Here is a 20395-nt window from a genome sequence, read left to right as displayed (position 1 = left end):
AATGCGATAATATATTTTTTCTTATTGCTACGATACACTCTCAATATTTCAATTCTAAAATAACGCAAACAAAGCCAGCTAGCTTATTACCGATCGCACTGTGAACTTTATAGGCTCTGACACTAATGGATTTCTTCAATATTCATAGCGGTTAACATGAATCGATCAATGAAGCGAGATGAAGCACTGTGAACTAAACACTGTCAAACAAATTTTATTTTTGCTGTTGTGCCATATATGTCTGTCGCTTGTGTGTACATCTATACAGAAGAAAGTGCTGAAGGTGACGGCTAGATGAAAGAGGGAGAAAAATACGCGATTTGCATGCGCTAGATCGTACGATGACGTAACATACAACAGCCCCATACTACCAACCTTATGCTGCTGCGTAACCCGCGTCGTCGGCAGCGAGTTATTACTCTGTTGCCGATTCAGATATACAGGTAGCATGCAACTATATATATACCAGTAGTGCCCAGTGTCTTGGGATATATTGCAACATTACCATTGTTTTTGCTGTACTGAAGCTATGTAATAGTACATCGTTGAGCACTATTGGCATAGCACTAATCGTCGACAAGCAGACGAGCCTTCATCGGCGACGTCAGAGCCTCGAATACATGTATCAACAACAACGAGGAAAAGAAGGCCAATGGCGGCAGAAGCAGCTAGAATTGTGCTGGCCACCCACACTTACGACTGCCTTAGAGACAGCTGCACACCGCCTTGCGATGCTTTTGGCAGTGCTACGCGTAAGAGCAGCGGCCGCTAGTCGCAGCGGCAGTTCCGCTGCATTGTCAGACTCCGTAGGGTGGCTTCGAAGACAGCAGTGCCATGGCCGAAGAACACAGCAAAGTACAGAAGCTCGAAAGGCAGATTGAGAGCAGTAACAACAACGACGACGACACCAATAACAACATATGCTAACCTGGACAACAGTATTATGACGGCAAATAGCAAGGGCGCGTGAAGCGCTCATAACGATAACATAACGGTCGACATTAAAGACAGAAAATTTCTCGCCGGATACAACAACGATTACCACTATGCCGCAACCGTTAGCAACAGAGCAAACGGCACGTGGATCAAATCCTACCCGACACGCTACTACGTGTTCTCGCGAAGCAGGCCGACCGAACAGCTAAGGACAAGACGACCAACGAACAATAGCATTTAATCATTCATCTTTGCTAAATCTTACAGAAGCTTTAACGTAACGTTGAACTGTCAGTAACTAACCTATCGAATGTCGACCCATTAAAGATCTATCCGGTGTCGGCCACACGTGCGCATAGAGCTTAACAAAAAAAAAAAAAAAAGCAGCGATAACAGCGTTAGTCAAGAGAACAAGACGCTACAGCCGGCTTGTTCAATGGAAGCGATATACTGCTTTAGCTGCAACCTGCATAGTTCCAGCTTTTAATTGGCACGAGATAAATGTCAGGCAGATGTATGTTAAGACCAAATCAGTGAGTCACCAAGAAGTAAACCAATTGATGATGCGTAACATTACCAGCAACTTAGTCGAACTATTATTAAACTATATGAAAACATATTCGCCTAATACATAGACGAAAGGTAAATAGTAGTGTTTTCATTGAACAGCATGGCGCGCATTTAACTCTTGTATGATGCAACCCAGTAGATTTTCGTGATTAATGAATCCTTAATGTTAACTGCATAAGATTCAAGCAGACTCTGCAGGAGAAGTGCGGAAATTTATTTCAAGCTAGCAACACCAGTATCACGCTCACCATAGAATCGAGCATTCGGAAAAAAAACATGAAGTAGATTGGTTAATCACTTAATCAGCGAATGGATTTGATTAGGATCTATGGAGCATGGTCAAGCAGTAGTATATTGAATCTATGCCAGACAAAGGTAATAAATATTTCGATAAATCTACAATTGGTTTCTCATGCCAAATGAACAAGTGGGATCACTCACTTTAACATGTCTTCAGCATTTCCGAACACTCCATTCCATGAAACTAGAGATTCTAATGTGAGCTACGTAAAAAAAAAATCAGCTACCGTCGGCCACTCACTCTTTCAGGCCGAAAGCCTTCTGGAGCCAAACCATCTTAATACAAGATTTAGACCTTTTATGGACATGAGTTGCCTCAGAACATATATATATATATGTAACTCAAACCTTCTGTAGACGCCGGCAAGAACAAAATGGTAAAATTCAAGTGGTATTTTTAATAGACGCTACGTTCATAGAAATCGTTAGTATCTTCTTCAGGTTCAATCACTCTGACAAACATTCCCAAAGATGACATTTCTTAAGTAAGCCAACAAGGAGACCCATTGGCGACTGCTCCTAAGTGACCCAGTTGTCAATGTATGACACTTTATCAAGAAAGGTCGTTCATCTCAATGTACTTGCTCTAGATGGGACAGGTAATAAAGAAACGTGTTTTGTGAGAAGATAAATACATAGCCTTTATATGTGGTTGTATTAAAGAGTAACTTTGTCCATTCACGCAGACTGTGTAGTTGGTGGGATTTGAAGTACAGCATAAAATCAAATCGGCCACTCGGTGAACCTCCACCACAACACTGTTAAGATCGAGATTGTGATTTTGTTCTATAAGCCCTTTGCAGGAGCTCTGGTGAGAAAATATACAGAAGTTTCTAGCCCAATCATTTTTTAAACTTGCTTATATTTTGAGAACGTTCGCTAAAGTTTCCAATATTTGCGTGACCGTGGTGATTGCTTAAAGAGAATTTACTTAAAGCATGGTACGCTTATAATAGACAGAGTTTACGTATTTCTTTTGTTCGTTCTACTCCATATTTTCAGTGTCTACATTTGTAATGATGCCGTTTAAACGTAATTTTAATCCACAACCTCGCCACGTCGATAATGCCACATCTCTTGTAGAGACCAGCAATGCAGCATCCTGGGTCCTTTTAGAACAGTAAGAATACAGTATCAAGCTTGAGATTTCAAAGTGATTCTTTTTCGTAGCTAAACTTCCAACATGTATGCCTGATATGCATCCTTAAAAATCTCTAAAAATGTGATCGCCATTTTAAGTATCGTGCATGCATGATTCCATGTGGGACTTCAGCTGCTAGTTTCAGGATACGCCTCGTACCTTCATGGGTCTCCACAATTATTTGACAGTTAAGCACAGGCAATGTGAGTTACATCGTAATTGTTATTTGCATAAAAACAGACAGTGCTTAGGTCACCTTTTATGAAACAATTGGTCACAACCGTGCAGGTAGTTATCCCTGAGGCGTAACGTGATCATGAAACGTGGGTGGCAGGTATGATCTCTCATGTCACTTATCCTGCCGACTTTCAATACGGACGGAGCTCACGATAACAAAACAATCTCGCGCTAATAGGTACTGCATGTTTTCGTATGTGGTAAAGAGTCGCCTTCTTCTTCGGGAAAGCCTCGTGAACTTGAGTGTTTCACGTAGTGAATTGCTTACCCCAAACTCCGAACTTGACCATAAAGCTATCAATACTCTAACTACACTGCTTTAATGTCACATTTGTTAAATTGAGATATACTCGAAAATATCTCAATTTGACTTAGGTACTCGAAGTAACGACGATACGAAGTACCTAAGTATAATACAAGAAGTAAACAAAGCTTGTTTATATACATAAATAAACTAATAAAGAGCGACCTCTTGGCCATATTTGAGTTAATTTCTCACCAACTGACAAAGTGTGACTACGTACTTTAAATACTACTTCATACATATAAATAAAAGGTGCGCATACATAACAATTAGATAATAATAGTTTATAAATAATAAAGTGATAAATAATAATATAAACAATGATGCTTTTCACTTTCTCGCAATCTTTTGGTCTAAACTGCTTATTCAGTAGACGAAGTAATATGAGATATTATACAGCATAAACGCGCATAATAATCGGTGAGACCACCGATTGCACTGCCAATGTTCCTAAGACTTCTAGGATCTAACAGTATCCTAGCATTTTCTCTCCGCCCCCTTTTTTAGTCCTAAATGCGCATCGAAGTGATAACTACTTGAAGAATCTCGGCGTGTTACTGTTTACAGTTGCCCTATATGTATATTATTAGCTACGTTATTACAAGAAATTTACTGCTCGACCACTCGGATCCCCGTAGGAAATCAGCACCAAATGATAGGCGAGCTCATAAAATGAGATACAGTGGCATAGCCGCAGTCTTCCCTAGTCAATGAATAGAAGAAGCATTGGTCAGGATAATGGATCAGATGACACGATTGACCTCATAGCTTGATTGAGCCGCGTTGATGATTCTGCCTGCAAGTTCTTTGTTGCTTCACTTTCTTGCCTTTAACCTACTTGACAAACAAATATTACGTCTATGTAAAGAACAATGCAAAAGTTCAAATAAAATATATATAGCCATTTTGAAAAGAATTATCGTATGACAGAGAGCTCTACCTGTAATATCAAGAAGTTACTCGCTTCACCGGTGAAGTCATCCGATACGATATTGTACTGCAAGTCTTCAGCGCGAAACAAACTACAACCTAGTCACAGAAGCTATTAGGTGGGTTAAATTCTAGCAGATTTGGGTCAAATCAAAGCCCGTATCAACCACAATCAAATATTTAAAATGTATTTCGTGCTTAACTTTATTTGTCAACTGATGACAAGCTGGTTTATCATTGGTTCTATATTATTACAGGGCTATAGAAGTGAAGCAGATAATCGTGCATCGCACACATTGTTTTATAACAAATTCGATCGATGTCGCCCACAGCATCACGAGTTCAGTTAAAAATCTATGTTTTTGTATCGTCGCAATTAGACATTATTAAAGAGTGCACGGCCAGATAGCACCCTGTAACTACCCTTAAAAAAACCGGAAGAAACTGCCGAGAGACTTGACGTTCTGATTTGGACTACTATTTAGATCCAGTACTATATCTACTGTTAGTATTTCTAATAGAATTAGTAGAATAAATATTAGTTTAATTTTCTCTCGCTTTTTTCCTATCACATCTTGGCTCTTAGTAGCAGTCGACTTGATAATACTTACGATTTGATGTGCACGTACGCCGCGTGGCTTCGCTCTCGTTCTTTACAATTAACAACGGAACAAAAATGTAATGTTACAACTTCTACATAGACTTAGTTTTATCCTTTTGCTATGACTTCGTTCAGCAACGTGTATCACTCTCACGTTATCCTTATTTTATGTGATTTTCTGTGGTTAACGCACGTTTTTTCCTTTTTCAACGCCTCAGTCGCAAACATCCACAAGCTACCGACAGCTGTGCACAGGTGAGAAAACAGAGTACTCCTCCAATAGCAGGCTACTGATGGCTTGCCAACAATTGTCTAATTGTTGTCAGATGTCGACAGCCTTTAGACAGTGATGATAACAACAACAAAAACAACAACGAGAGTACTTCTAATTAGCGTGTTCAATGCAGCAGTAGACGTTTTACGACCGAGACTCGCTGTTGTTGTCGCTGTTGACCGCCAGTAAGTACGAACAAGTGGGCCGTTGTTGTGGTTGATTTCTAGTTGACTGTTTGCCGTTTGCCTATTCACAGGCAATGTGACGTTAGGACACTTGCGGCCTGGTCACCCCTCTTCGGTCTATGCGAATTTACGGTCCATCTAGCTGTCGCTGCGGCTGCTGCTGTAACAGCGACAGCCACCATAGGCTCGTGTTGATAGTGGCTGAATTAATGCTACTGAGACAACACTTGGAAAAATGCGTGTATATCACAGTTAAAGAAATAGCGGTCGCAGTCAATGTCGCCACAGTAGCTGTTCGAGTCGAACTAACACTGCTTGAAGTAACATAGAGAAAACGGTAGGGACCGACAGGGACAAAGGCTGCCTGTTCCGAACCCCGATAACACCTACACATGCACTGAATCGACGATAATGCACAGTTCTTCGTCACACCTCGTAGGTACCGCGAAAAGCCAGCTAGCTTGCCGCCAGATCGCCGAGGGAAGTACAAGTAACGACAACAAAAGTGGTTAGGTGTCACGTAAATCCTCAGGGCAATTGAAGATTACAGCCGAGTCACACCAATACAGATCTTGAACAGGAACGAATTGGATGTATGATCGAAAAGAGACGATGCATCCAGTCAGCCTTCTTTTTCTTTTGCTGCTATCTCTTGTTCCGGTATCGCTCACCAGGGTCAATGGGACGCTTCGATACGACGCAGCGATTGGCACTTGACAATTAACAACAATCGACAGAATTCCATGCAGCACCAGTGAGGGCTACAGCGGCATATATACCAATCTGGTCGATCACACCTTGGCGAAGGTATCGTCTGATTAGGTTTACGATGTAGTCTAGTAAAGACGATGTTTCCCGACTCGATTCGATCTGATCCAATGATGGTTAATTAAATCGACGATAAAAGCAGACCAATCCAGGATGCAGATGCAAATTTGCTGTTACTTGTTGTTTCATTGAACTGATGTTGTTATTAATGCTGCCGGTGCTGCAGCAGTGGTATTGTGTCAGCTGGCCAGCTCCCCTTGACTCATATAGATTAGAAAATGTGGGCAGGCTCTGTTAATATTCGACAACTGTGCCCCTGATACGAAATGTAGATGCTCCTGTAGCAGATCGCCCCTGGCAGAGAAAGAATCTGGGTATCTATTTTTCTCAGCCTATCCAGCAAAGAAGTGAGCTTTGACCATCTGAGCTAAGCTGCTGACTAGCCACTATCGACACGGTTAACTGAGAATCAGGAGACGGAATATTTGCACATGCAGTTACTACTACTACTACTGCCGCCGCTGTTGCTGCTGCTGCTACTGCTGCTGCTGCTGCCGGCGGTTCTGATAATGATAATCATACTTTGTTAACTCTACTACGAATGGTTGTCGCTCACTTGACCGATAACAAACTTGCTTACAGACAAATGGGGTACACAACGGCATTCATTCTTACCAACATCCAACAGCCATGCAGGCGGGCAGTGAGCAATGAACATGAAACACGAAAGCCACGAAAAATCAACCATGAAAGCAACAAGCACGAGAATAACAGCAACGGCAACAGCGATGACGATCGGCGGTAGCGGAACAGTGTCACCATCGATGGACCATGTCGAACTGCTTTCACAACTCACCCCTAACAGTACAGCGTCCAACAGCAACCAAAAACGCCAATAACGATTGGGCAGCGCCCGCTTCGACTACAACTGCACCTGCTTGTACTAATGGTGGACGTTGATGCTGGGCCATGGGTGAGAAAACTGCAACAACCAGCACGACCCACTGCGATGCTGCTGGGGTCGCTTTGGTGCCTGATATTTATGCTGCTGCTGCTGCTGCTGTTGTCGTCGTAGGGTATTTGTCCGCTTGTTGGATTGTCTGTTTCCCGTCAGTCGTCTGTATCTGCGCAAGCACTACGCTGCTGGTGTTCGTGCCCAGATGCAATGGGCGGCCGCTGTAAATAGAATCATTTTATCCGAGACTCTCGCGCTTAGAGCCAGCGAGCGCCGGGACCAAAATGAGACTATTGGCAGGGGTAGCGTTTGTGTTGATGATGACGGCCACCGTGGTACACGTCGCTGCTGCACGGGGTCAAGACCAGCACCACTGCCGTGGCGGCTGTAGGCGCTATGGATGCTGCTATGGTTTATGACGGCGCGCTCGATCGACTCAGAGTTGTTCTTTGCAGTGAGCAGATAGGCGAGTGCGTTCGACAAGATTGTCGGAGGTACAATTCAAGATTTACTTAGTATTGTCATTTTATGCTGCCTTCAGCTGGCTGCTGTACCAGAGCAAGTAAATATCGATAGACAGACAGACAGACAGAAACCCGCCACAGCGACCAACTATCACACGTCCGAAAGATGGGACACCAGCAATGATGCTTCTGCTCTAACTTGCTCAGCTGCTCCGTTGCTCGTCGCTGATTGTACTGTTGACGCTAGCAACGGTTCAGGGGGGACGGGGGGCAAGGGGGTGTTGTGGCGCTCCAGCGATATCCTGCTTGTCTGTCACTTACCGCACCTCACTTTACTCCTGCACTCACACTGCTGCCCCGTCGCAACTACTTTATTCCGACAGCGGTCTGCTGTAGAAGCACACTGTGTATCGGTCCGCTTGACTGGCTACTATAATCCTGTCGTCCCAAAACAGAGGGACACACTCACTTGCTTGACGCAGACGCACCACTGCGTACTACGGCGGCGGCTGTGGCGCCAGGCCAGCTAGGCGAGAAAGATTTACACTTACAGCTGCGAGCTATAGCATCTATTGTGCGATCGCTGAGCCTACGTTTTAACACGAGGACAGCAAGATTTAATTACAACTGATATTCTTGTTCTTACTTCTACTATAGCACTGCTGCGTTAGTCGATTATAGGGCTTCAATACAACACAGAGAAAACCACGGTCAGTCGTCACCACAGTCGACCGCTCGGGACTGCCTGTCACTGCCAGCAATGCAACCTGCATAACGCACTGACTGACCTTCCTAGCTGCTGCTGCTGCCGCTGCTGCCTGGACACCTGGAGGTAGCGCAAGGGAAAAAGTAGCTGCGTACGAAATTATACGGGCCGTACACACACACAGACATGACGAACGATCATCAAAGATCATGGAAAGCTGCAACATAAACAACAGCAGCTGTAAAAACAGCAGACTTAACCATAACAAATCAGCGACGGACAGACTGGCCACTCAGTAGTAGCCTCAGACGAGCTCTCACGAAATTGGAGTGGCAAACAATGGCTATTTGCAGGGTAGATCCTGCCTGGGTTTGTGTATCCGTGTGTGGCAAAGAATATACATTCATAGCGATAGCAGATGACGTTGAAGTGATCGCGGAGCAGACGTTTCCGCAGAAACATACCAGTCATTGCCGTCTGCTTAATACTTGGAATATTCGTATTCAAATACGCGCTCACGGAAAGGGAGGCTCGTTGTCGAACAACAGTAGGAGAGCGCGTTTTTGAGCGCCTATTCTTCAAGGACATGCTGCACAGCCTTTTGTGCCTATTTGACACTTTGTATGTCCGGCCAAAAGAACCAGCAGAACACGCACACATACACAGAACCGTAGTTCTTGTTCGAGACAGCCGCGCGAAACATCTCACCACTTACCCGCAGTATGCTAGATCGTAACTGTAGTGCATAATAGCTAAATTAATGCCTTGAGTTGTACGTTAGGCGCCACTGTCATGCGCTAAAGGCGCTTACAAATAAACCTCTCAAGCTTTTAAACATAATAGTCGTTAAATATACTCGCAGTTGTTAACCATTAATCTAAGAAAGAACTGTCGGGCAATTTACGTTCACGTAATGGTCTAAAACGCTCAAGTTTTACGTCGGGTGCCACCGTTAAGCATTCCGCCAAACGCCTGGCTTCTTTCGGTACGAAACCAAGTGTACATGCTCGGATATGACCCTACAGTACCGCGTGTGTTTCATATTTAGCAAACAAACCAGATACCCATTGCGCCACCAGAAAAACCTGGCCATTGTTGTCCAACTGAAGCCTGCTACATAACTAAAGTTCGGCGCATTTTGAAACAACCTTTCAATAAAAGGCTCTCAGCATCTACTCCCATTACGACTGCTGCTGCTGCTGTGGACTGACTGGTATTATATTGTTATGTGGATCAATTTATTAAAAGATCGTGCTCGTTTGATGTGCGTAATTGAAAAGGATAATCTACATGGTGATGTTGAAAACCCGAAGACAATAGATGAAAACACAATGGTAGATATCATATTTTTTTAATCGACAATTTATTTTGTACTGTGTAAGCACGATGGATTTTAATCTAATGTGACGAAGGTGATAATTCAGGTTCATATTAATAAAGCAGACCAAAAATAACAGAGATTTTATTCTATTTCAACCTTTCGTTCGGAGAAAGAAGCCAACATTTTGCGAATCATTTACTGCATGAGGCCTTGTTATAGGAGCAGCCCGTTCTTGGTAGTTCGTGGTTCTTTGCTGCGTGGACATAATTAAGTGATGAATACTGCTTGGAATACAGAATCGTTAGACATTATGTTATTTCTTCAAGGCTAGCTTCAATTGGTTTAGATAGTTTGTGAAAAGTGAGTATAATTCGCTCTTCAGTGACACAAAAATAAAGAAAAAAACGAATAGTTTTAGCTAAGTGCAGTATTAAATTATATTTTCTTGTTATTATTTTATTATATTGTTATTTGTTTATTCGCATATTCTTGATTGCTACGACTAGATGTTACGACTTTAAGGCAATTACACGGATAGTTCCATCAGATCAATTCCAGAAACTAGAACTGATCTAAGTCAGGTCGTTCTAAACACGAAAGGTGAGGCAATCGAAAAGGCGGTATCGTCATAGCCCGCCAGGGGTGCATGTGCTCAGAGAATTATAAACAAACAAAGACGATCGCGACGAATCTTCGAAACAAGATGGCCGCACCCATTAGATGTCAGAAGCGTTCGAGAAAATCACGAAAAGATGTTTCTCTATCTATTATCATGGTTTGCTATGGGTGTACAAGTATGTTTCGCGGTCTTATGCATCGGTAAGTAACTGTTAAAGACCGAGAATAACTGCCTTTCAATTTAACACACATACGATGAGACTTTTCAATGAAAACTGTAGTAGAAAATTATTAGGATTCCGTTTGTGTGTTTGTATTTGAATGTTGCAAAAGAGCGCTGTAGAGATTTTATATGGAATCATCCCAGTCTTAATTAATTTTGTATAACTGTTCTGTTATTTTTTTTTTACTGTTTTTAATTTAACCAACTAATTTCGATGACAAGTTAACACATACCTACTATAAGTTACGATTGGAACTGCTGCGATTGTAAGATATACTACTCGTTACCTATATATTATTGAGGCTTGAAAGAATCATATCCTACATTGTTTCTTAAGATCTCTATTAGTTCAAGTCACCAACGTAATTCCCGTTCAAACATAAGATATAAATAAAACAGGGAAATGAAAGAAAGACATCAACGTAATTGTTTTGATATAAATAGTCCTGCAGGATCTCGTTGTGCATAGTGGGTCCTCATCCGAATACAGCTAGAATTTATTGTCCCATGTTTACTTTTATCTCTAAAGAAACAAAAAGGAATAACAGTTTCCTGCTATGGTTAATCTAGCTTCACTGCATCTTAATGTGCATATAAATTCTAGGGCTGCACTGTGCACTTAAGTTACTTCCTAGTAGTCGTTGCAGATCGGACGGTTCGACTAGGGTCTGATTCGTCTAAGGGTCAACTGATTATGGAACTGAATTGTGTGCTCGTTTTTATGTTGGCCTTTCTGCCTTCCAGCATCGGGTTTATATTATTTGGCTGAAATTGTTGAAGAGTTCACAGTTGCGACAGCTCGTGCTATCCGATATATGATATTTGTAAGTATTTTTAGAAACTATATTTAGAGAGTCCTTTCCATTTACGATGAGAATTTGAATCACCTACTATTTCAGCGAATTCCGTTGTTGTTATTGGGTCAACTATGGCCACACAACGAAGAAGGTGTCTTAATTAGTTTCAAGATACAAATGATTCTGAAAGAACGATAGCATCATCTTATTTATTAGCCAAAACAGTCATACATGCCTATAATCCGAACTTGGTGTAAATGGCCTTTTGCGTATTCTACAGCTTTTGTGGACAAGTTAAATTAGACCTTATCTAGGCGCTGAGGCAAGCGACGCTTTTGTTTAATTATATGATTTTGTGCATACCGATAATGCATATTCTTTTATAGTTACTATATTTTTTCCTTATTATGCATATATCGTATCAGTTAGAAATACATGTATATCTTTTTAGTATATATTGAATATTTATATAAATATGTGAAATATATTAGCAATTAGTCATTAAATATTGCCGGTTCTATAATTGAAGGGTGGATCTAGATTCGAATTTTAGCCAGGCACAAAACTACACAAATACATGTACGTCAATGGTTATATCAAATTCAACTCCTTGAATCTCTTACGACATTCGTCTTTATGCCGTTTGATAACGACAATAAGGCCTATCATATACCGCACGCAGTAGTGTACCGAAATGTTTTAATCTGTTTATTTGTGTATTCCTTGTAGGTTGTCATTTACCTAACAGTGTGTTTGTTATTTGCATTTTTCATAAACAGGGCACTATATTTATCTACTCATGTCTTCTCGTGTTCGAGAACTTCCCAACGACGATGTTGCTTAGCGGCTTCCTTAGCCAGGTCTCACATTTACTAGTCTTAAAAACATTCCCATTTGTTGACCCCATGTCGCCATCGTTCATCGCCGGCGGTGGTACGTATTAAAGTAGACGAGCTGGAAACCTGGCGGGCATGGCCAAATTACTTCAAAAAAAAGGTTATGTAGATTTGTGAAACGTTTGCAGTAAATACCCGTATGCGTATACATATTTGTATTTTAAATTATTAACAAATATCACTACTCGTGTGGCACTGAGATTGTGTCACGTCTGATACTAAAAGGAGCCCATATTTCGAACGTATCCAATTGCAGCTAATTTATTCAGACGCAACAAGAATTTACCAACGGATTTCACCTTGCGTCTGTTTTTCCTGTGCTCCCCTTTCCCTGTATGCCCTGATATGTATAACCTGCATAGTTCTCCCCAACTCAGTTTCGTGTGATGCTCAATGATCAGTAGAATTAAAGTAGCCGAAGTATGTTTTTCTAGTCTATCTTTGCTCCTGCTGTCGAGCCTGATTTATGAGCGGAAAGCATATCAGTTGGCGTCGAAACGATTGTTAGTGCATAAACCCTGCATGGATTCGATCGTAGAGCCAATCCGCCGTTTGTCGAAATCGCGATATGTGTTAGCGACAATAAAGTGGAGCTCGACCGGATGAATTCAGATGCGATTTTTCGATCTAGTGAAAAGGTATACCTGGATACGTCAATTAAATTCGTGCACGTATAAAAACGACCAAAGTTTCCAGATACTTAGAAATCCAGGTCGGTCACGCCATATGAGATGAGGATGCGTAAAAAGTGCAAGATTATGCTAAACATCCGTAGGCCAAGAAAAGGCGAAATGAATCTCAAATTATCAGTCCTCGAATCCATCGCGCATTCTTGGAGCCGGCGAAAGTGGACACAAGCTCTTTTTCAACGATTCTTCTTCAGAGGGCTCAGCGAACTTTTGCACTGTAACCCAGGTACACCAGACCGTTACTACTCAGGTCGCCTTGGTGTTGGCAAGTGTCACCCCATAAAAATCCATGGAAAAATCCGGAGAAGAGATTGTTATTTGGAGCGATCGGCTAGAAAATGTCAGAGTGATTGGCAAAGAAATAGAGTGCTAATTCTACAGATTAGAAGAGATGAGGCCTATGTATGCTGACAATGGCCCCAAAAGAGTGATGATCGAGGGAATAAAAAGTTTTGTAAGTTATATATGCGAATCAAAAGATAAGTAACTTCGAAGAACCGATTTGGCAACCGAAATTTTCTTAGGAGAAAATCAGTTAGAGAAAAGTGGACGGGCGGTTGACATTGACGCTGCTACTGCAAGATCAGGTTTACGCATGTTGGAAAATGACGTGTTTGGTGAGATACGCGGCCCGACGGGTGATTCCCACTGAATGTGCTACTTTGTAAGTTTTCACCAAAGTTATGTAGATCTGATGGTGGAAGAGGATGAAGTTCAATGGCGTTGTGATGATTAGTCGGTAGTTTTTTCGGCGGCTGAGACGGGGCCCGACACTAATGCGGGACGTAAGGTATCTAGAAATGACTAAATCCATTGCGACAGAAAGAAACAATATCTTTTCCAGTATTTATATGTCAGTGTAAAGTGCGGCTCGCGTAATCGTAACACACGGATTGAGTTCTGGTAATAGAGCTAGGAGGTAGAAATAGAGAGTAGAAATAATACGGTAAAACTGCACAAACAAAATAAGACAAGCTATGGAACTAACAACAACTTTTCGTATTACATTAACATAAAAGTCAAATTCTATTACGTAACCTATGGGAATTAACGAATAGTGGTCTATTATTTGTTTCAATAATTTGAGTCGGCATTTATGAAGCGAATGCGGGTCAAAGGCAAGCATTTATGTATCGTATTTGTTGCAGGTATTCGTCGTGTTCATTCTGAATGTGATGCGTAAGAAACTGCACGGAAGAGATATTTTTATATAATTAGAATAGTGACCGATTTTAATAACCGACGATCTTGGATAATAAAAGTGTTACCTATAGTAGATAATATAAAGCAGAAATCTATAATGTACGACAAGAAAACTGTAAGTTACATAAGGGCATATAATAAGAGAAATAATGCATGTAGCAATTGCATGAAACAATGCAAGGAGCCGGTAACAAGCACGTTAAAAAATTGAATTTGCACAAAGGTGCTACTTACACATACAATATCGCATTACTCCTGTTCACTATTTGTATTTGTTGAGTCATTTTATATAATTTATATTGGTATAAATCTCGGACCAAAAATAGCACTAACAAACATGCCTTATCGATATCTCTTGTTTTCAGTTTTGGTGGTGTGGAATCATTATCAGGCATTTTCGTTCTTCTCGTCAGTCTATTTTCCATTCAGCGAGGTGCTCGCCTACTTCACACTTTGCCTGTGGGCGGTTCCGTTCGCCTTTGTTGTTTCTTTATCTGCGAACGATGCTGTTTTGCCTACAAGAGCCGAACGGAAAATCCTTGGTACGAGACGGCAGTAGATGATACTTAAATAAAATAACGCTCGGATTGATTCTAAGTAGTATGAGTTATGATGATATTAAAATTCAACAATGATATGAATAACATCTCAAGATCGTTATCGATATTTTATATGCGATGCTAAACTATATTTTGTTTTATATATCCGTGTAATAGTCGAATTCTGACCATCTATGAAACACCTAGATTGCGGATTTGAAAGATATTCAATTCAGTTTGTTATTCAGTTAAAATGCGCTTTTGTTCAAAGGTAAAAATATCACACGGTAGTGTAGCGTCATTTTTTTATTTACTTTATTTTAGCAGACGCCATGAAGACGGCGCCAATCAATGCAGAACTTCTATAAACCAATTCAGTTACCTTGTGTAATAAGGTAATAATCATATTAACGAACTGATTATGTAACTAGTATTCCAGTAACGCCGGAAAGGTAATATATCGTTGACCCGCTGTCTCTTTTCGTATGCTTTGATCGGCAATCACCCATGAATCGGTATAATGACCTAATTTAGAACATCGATGGTTCTCTGTTTTAATCAATCATTTCAGATGACGGTGATCCTTTCGGCCAATCATTCAACTTCGCTAAACGAGGACTTAAGAAGTCCTCATTATTGACTTTGTTTAGATCTGCTCGGGAATCAATTCTGCCTCAACGTGTAAAGAGAGCATTTTAACAGCGAGAGAACAAGATAGGTAAAGAAGAATTTATCTTTTTGAAGATCATTGCGCGCTTAACGGTCGGCGGGATATGGATCGACGTCGACCTCCTTCAGTCGGCGTTTTGTCAATGTTGCATATGCCAAGGAACGACCATTAAAATGGACACTATTTAATTGTCATCAAAAACATCTATTCCCCCGGATAGAATACATTCTCACGATGAAAGATGTGATGTCATCATTTCACATCATCACCCTCTCAATAACAAACTAAGTAGTATTGGTGGCAGCTTTCGTCCATCACCCTAAAAAAGACGGATATACTAGACCGAGCGTACAGTCTGCCCGCGTGTGTGCATGGGGAAGTGTAAGGAAACGATTGCCTTAATTCTAAAACTGGTCTTTTTCATGGGTATTATTCTTAAGTCACATGAGCAAGGCTGCTTAGACATATAGGCCCTATGCGAAGACGTGCGTTGTTATAAAAAAAAGTACAGGCGCAGACGATCCCTCACCTGACATTTGGTGGTAGTGTGCCATTAATCTTTATACTATCTACTGTACAAAGTATCGTAGTAGGGGCATATTATTACGTACCGCTTTTATTTGTGGTACATTAAAGACAGTAATGATAACCAGATATTACAGTCACAGGGTGGAGTAAATAGCATGAACCTTGAACTTTTCGTGATTCTATTATTTCTTTAGTTTGGCATTAATTATTCCCACGATGCCAACTAATCAGATGGAATGGAAGAAGATGTTGGGTAGGCATGCAGGCTAGGATGTAGCTGTCGTTAGCAAAGGAAAAGTCGACTGGGGGGGGGCGATTGAGAGAGTGAAGATCGACGCCTAATGGACGCCGCATGAATGGAATTGTATATTTATAACACTACAACATAACAAACTAGACAATCGTAGACAATAGATGATATCCACTGTTAAGTTACAGGTTGGTAACCGTAGTCATCTTTTGCTGATACATACAGCTGCACACAATATGCAGGAGAAGAAGCACACTGATGCAACAAAAAACCTAGATGAACACGAAATTAGCTTGTTTTGTATATAGTCGATGGTTTTTTAGTGTACTGATGTTGTCCGCATTGTTTCGTTCTTATGCGTCAACAATGACCACCAAAGAATGTCTACGGCGCGCGTGACGGAATCGTGAATTGTCAACTGAGAAACAAAATAAAGCGTTCCGTTGAACTAGTAGTCGCCATTTTGTAGATCAGCATATTGCGGTGAAGAAATTAATTAAAACTTAATATATGCTCTGTTGTCTGCTGGTCACATTCGACTAGCATTCACTTTCAAGATGTAAATGTTTAATGATGGAGTTGAGCTTTGATGAGTAATACCATATGCGGAAAGATGCTAGAAGACGTCAGAGTGAGCGAAATGTCATCGTGTAGACTAGGCGCGATATTTACATTATTGCCAAATGGTCACACTTATTATGAATTCAGTCCTGATCTATCCGAGATTTATTTTCTGGGTTTACATACTATACAACTAACGATATAGTATAAGAGATAGTTTTGAAAAGGGGAGATCTGCAAATTTAGTTTAATAGCATCACCATGCATTAGCTATAAGCGAATATAATCTTCTTGAAATATTACCACCACTGGTATTTTGGGGAGCTCAGAGATGTAATCTAATCGACGATGGATCTATTCGTTGCATAGTAGTTTCCGTCGGAAATCAGTCTTTGCTGGGAAGTCTCTGAGACCTGAGCCAACATTAGTGAACACCAGGAGAATTTGGAATGCGCGAAAGGAGGCGGCAATTTATCAGTGTCTCAATAAATTTTTGTACCCTTGAATAACAAGAACTAGTTGGATTTTTCTAAGTCTTGATTAAGAACTAGTTAAGTTATCCTAAATAAGAGATTTTCCATTGTTGTGTAAATGAAATGTCTACTTATTTCTCAACCTGGTGAATTGCTTTAAGGTAGTAGAAGTTGAACAATCTAAACTACAATTAGATTTTATATGGAAGATGGGCTATCCGTATAAATGAATCAATGTGCAAGTGAATTACGCCTATTTTTTTTGCAAAAGTGTCATTCCTCCTTGCAAAATCAGAAAAAGTCGTGGTTCTGATATCAAATGGTTTATCAGTTGCACCGTCAATTTTAACTGATTAAAAGTAATACGGCCTGTTTGCCCTTCAGGGACCTAAGATACCAGACGTGTGTTCCATACGTCTGTGATACTCGACTGTTTGTTCCAAGTTATTTTGCAGAATGAGCTAACTTAAAGCTCATCAAAGGATTCACTGATGATACTACGTCCAGTAGTTTTATTCGTCTATATATATATGCTGAAAATAAAATGAAAACTACGAGTTAAAATCAACGAATTTACACTATTTTTTTTTAGAAAAACGTGAGTTTCATGAAAATGAAGATCGTAACCGTTTTCTTCCCATATAGACTGTCCTGTTACCCAGAGGCTAATGGCCTTGTACGTCTCTTAGCTTGTCGCTATTTAAAAACTGACTCATTATAATCAGTACCCATATGGCAATAGAATATTTTATAGGTTTCCATATACCGTTTAGTTATTTTAGAGTTTTATTTTGCACCTTCCATATAAAAATCGTTTTCGGCTATTTCACGAAGGATAGAGTGTGATTCACGAGTAAAAATTGGAGGCTAAATAGATATACTCCGTACTATGCACGCATTGAGATTCAATTCATTCAATAGTCCAAGTAGTTGACTAAAACAACTAGCGACCCAGGATGGGAGCCAAAAGAACGTGTGAATTTAGCGTAGTAGTTAGTCATCTTAATTACGCTAACTGTGTACTGCTATTAGAAAATGCCGGAGAGAGCTCTACTCTACCGCGGTACGTACTAGATATAGAATCTGGTGCCCGTCAACGACACGATTTACATAAGGAAGTCTTAAAAAAAAGTTCGTTTTTTGCTGAAGAAATGCTTGTTTTGGACCAAAAATGAGAATTACGCTTCGGTTTTTATTGACCTCAGACATGTTTCTCCCAGAACTACCTCAAACATCCTGCTGGAAGTTAGCGTTCACAATAAGGCCTTAAAGAAATTCAGCTCATCTTTTGCTCTTTTTCTGTACGTGTCCAATCTTTGTTTAAGAAAATGCTAAATACGAATGTCAATACTTTTACTCTGGTATAGTGGTGTTTACAATGTTACTAAACGCGTACGCCTCTGGAGTGGTGCAGTGCTAATGTCCTTGCATATGGACCCGAGGAAAACGCAGGGTTCTTAAATTTCGAATCCAGGTCGAGTCATATTGTGATTTAATCATAAACTAGAATAGCAGAATGAAAGGCGATGATTATAACGCAACGCTAAACAGCGGTACCCAGAACTATTGCAGTATAGACAACTGAGAGCCAGCCTCGAACGTCTTTAAATACAAATGAATATACAATTGCGTATCACACTGGTGATTTAAGGGCAGGATATCATTGTGTCTAATTAATTTTTTTTTTTGTTAATTTGCACGGTTGATTTGTTAATAACGAATTACTGAAACAGAACAAACAGAGTTAAAGTTCATAATAAAAATCTTTGCCAAAATGACTTGACGTCAGGCTTTTTAAATAAGCGCAATCTGGACCACAGGTTCCACTAAAAACAGTTATTGGATGAAAATATTGAAACCATTGTAACTGGTAATCGCCATTATATTACTGTCTGGTGTTGCGCTTTGTTAATGATACGTTTTTTTTTCTTTTATTAGATCCGGTCATTTTCATGAAATATAAAAATATTAACTTCGCTCTTAAATATGTTCTATTCCGAAATTATTTTCACTTTTGTGTTTTGAGGTTAGTCAATGCTTGTCACGTTCTTTTACAGCACAAAGCCGAAGAATAGTCCCTGATTGTGATTTGAATTTTTTCTCACGCACTTTTGTGCTAACTCTTTTAGCTTATATTGCATATTAGGATATTTCTACCTTTCCAATCTAGGGGCACTCGACATTTTATCGATTTTGTCGACTCGGGCTGTACCACTTGGACTTCCACCATACTTCTATCTGTATAAGTACATTTTTTTTTCAACACTGTCAGAGCGTTCGGTTTAAATAAAGGGTGATCCACTTGGGTCAGAAAGCATCAATTTAATTTGTTAAACTTGGCATATACATATTTATTGTAACTTGCGCCAATATAAAAATTTTCACTCGAAGGTGTGAGCAAAACGTAGTAATGTGGCACAGGTTCATTCTAAAAACTTCATGTCTTTAGTATAGCATTCCTTTCGCAGTTTTAGACTGCCATTTGTGACAAGCGAACAATTTTTTTTTCAAATCACGAACTTCTCTACTGTGTTTCAGGAAGACTGGCTAATAAAGAGCACATGCTTCGTAGGTACACCAGAACGTAATTTAGTTGTTACTATCTTACTTACGCGATTGTATGCTTCATGATTTCTTCACGGAATCGATGAAAAATTTACAATACGTTGTGCAAATACAATAGAGAAAAGGTGCTCTAATTTATTAAAATAGCCTAATCCTTGATACCGACAAATTACGTTAGTAACTTATTATTACGTTAGTAACTAGTTAACGTCACTATAGAGATCTTTCATTATGAGTAATGGTAAGATTTAGAGGTATTACAACCATGGGCTATCGACGAAGGTCTGTAATAACTATTTGAAGCAATAGATTTTTCCCTTAAAACGAAGATTTCGTAGCACCTAAGTTGGACCAAATTCACAAATGGGCTGCTCATGGCGGACTGTCACGAACTGATGTATGTCATATCGGAGCCAACACCGACCCAGCAAAATAGAAGGCCTCCTCTATGGTGGATTCCTTTATACAACATATAGTCGGATAACGCAGAGCCGACAATAATAATCCGATATTGAATCAAATCTGGCTGTAACCGTATACGCTTCTGTGGCATTTTCTACAACATCGTGTTATGTATACGAGGGACTGAGATTTATCAGTTTACGTGAAAAGATTGCACATAGATTGTCTATATTGACAAGTTTGTCGTTTTTTTTCTCTGTATTTTGCAAACATTGCATTTTCTCTCTCT

General features: G+C 40.2%; 2 protein-coding genes across 6 annotated transcripts in view; one reads left to right on the top strand and one right to left on the bottom strand.

Annotated features, from left to right (window-relative positions):
• The window catches only part of trbd (ubiquitin thioesterase trabid), a 29178-nt gene extending 20732 nt beyond the window's left edge, over positions 1 to 8446 (bottom strand). For 3 of the 5 annotated variants that reach the window (XM_022839526.2, XM_086969950.1, XM_086969944.1), the window contains exon 1: positions 5030 to 8446. The gene's annotated coding sequence lies outside the window, so the exon portion shown is untranslated. The remainder of the gene's footprint in view (positions 1 to 5029) is intronic. The other 2 variants (XM_086969943.1, XM_086969949.1) reach the window with 1 other exon arrangement.
• Positions 8447 to 8968: 522 nt separating this feature from the next.
• Positions 8969 to 17181, top strand: LOC111264097 (protein TEX261). Its single transcript, XM_022839704.2, has 6 exons — positions 8969 to 9705; positions 10240 to 10511; positions 11278 to 11357; positions 12110 to 12263; positions 14484 to 14660; positions 15229 to 17181. The coding sequence occupies exons 2-6, from the start codon at positions 10445 to 10447 to the stop codon at positions 15354 to 15356; spliced, it is 606 nt and encodes a 201-aa protein (XP_022695439.1). The 5' UTR covers positions 8969 to 9705; positions 10240 to 10444; the 3' UTR covers positions 15357 to 17181.
• Positions 17182 to 20395: the final 3214 nt, after the last annotated feature.

The sequence above is a fragment of the Varroa jacobsoni genome, unplaced genomic scaffold (genome assembly GCF_002532875.2).
Source record: "Varroa jacobsoni isolate VJ856 unplaced genomic scaffold, vjacob_1.0 scaffold_90, whole genome shotgun sequence".
NCBI classification, from domain to species: Eukaryota; Metazoa; Arthropoda; class Arachnida; order Mesostigmata; family Varroidae; genus Varroa; species Varroa jacobsoni.
This window is presented reverse-complemented; position numbering and strand designations above follow the sequence as displayed.

Excerpts from the sequence above, each read along its gene's own strand:
- LOC111264097 (XM_022839704.2), top strand. The coding sequence starts at position 10,445 with ATGTTTCTCTATCTATTATCATGGTTTGCTATGGGTGTACAAGTATGT. Across the intron at positions 11,358-12,109 it reads CTATCCGATATATGATATTT|GGCACTATATTTATCTACTC; the intron begins GTAAGTATTTTT and ends TTTCATAAACAG. Across the intron at positions 12,264-14,483 it reads ATCGTTCATCGCCGGCGGTG|TTTTGGTGGTGTGGAATCAT; the intron begins GTACGTATTAAA and ends TCTTGTTTTCAG.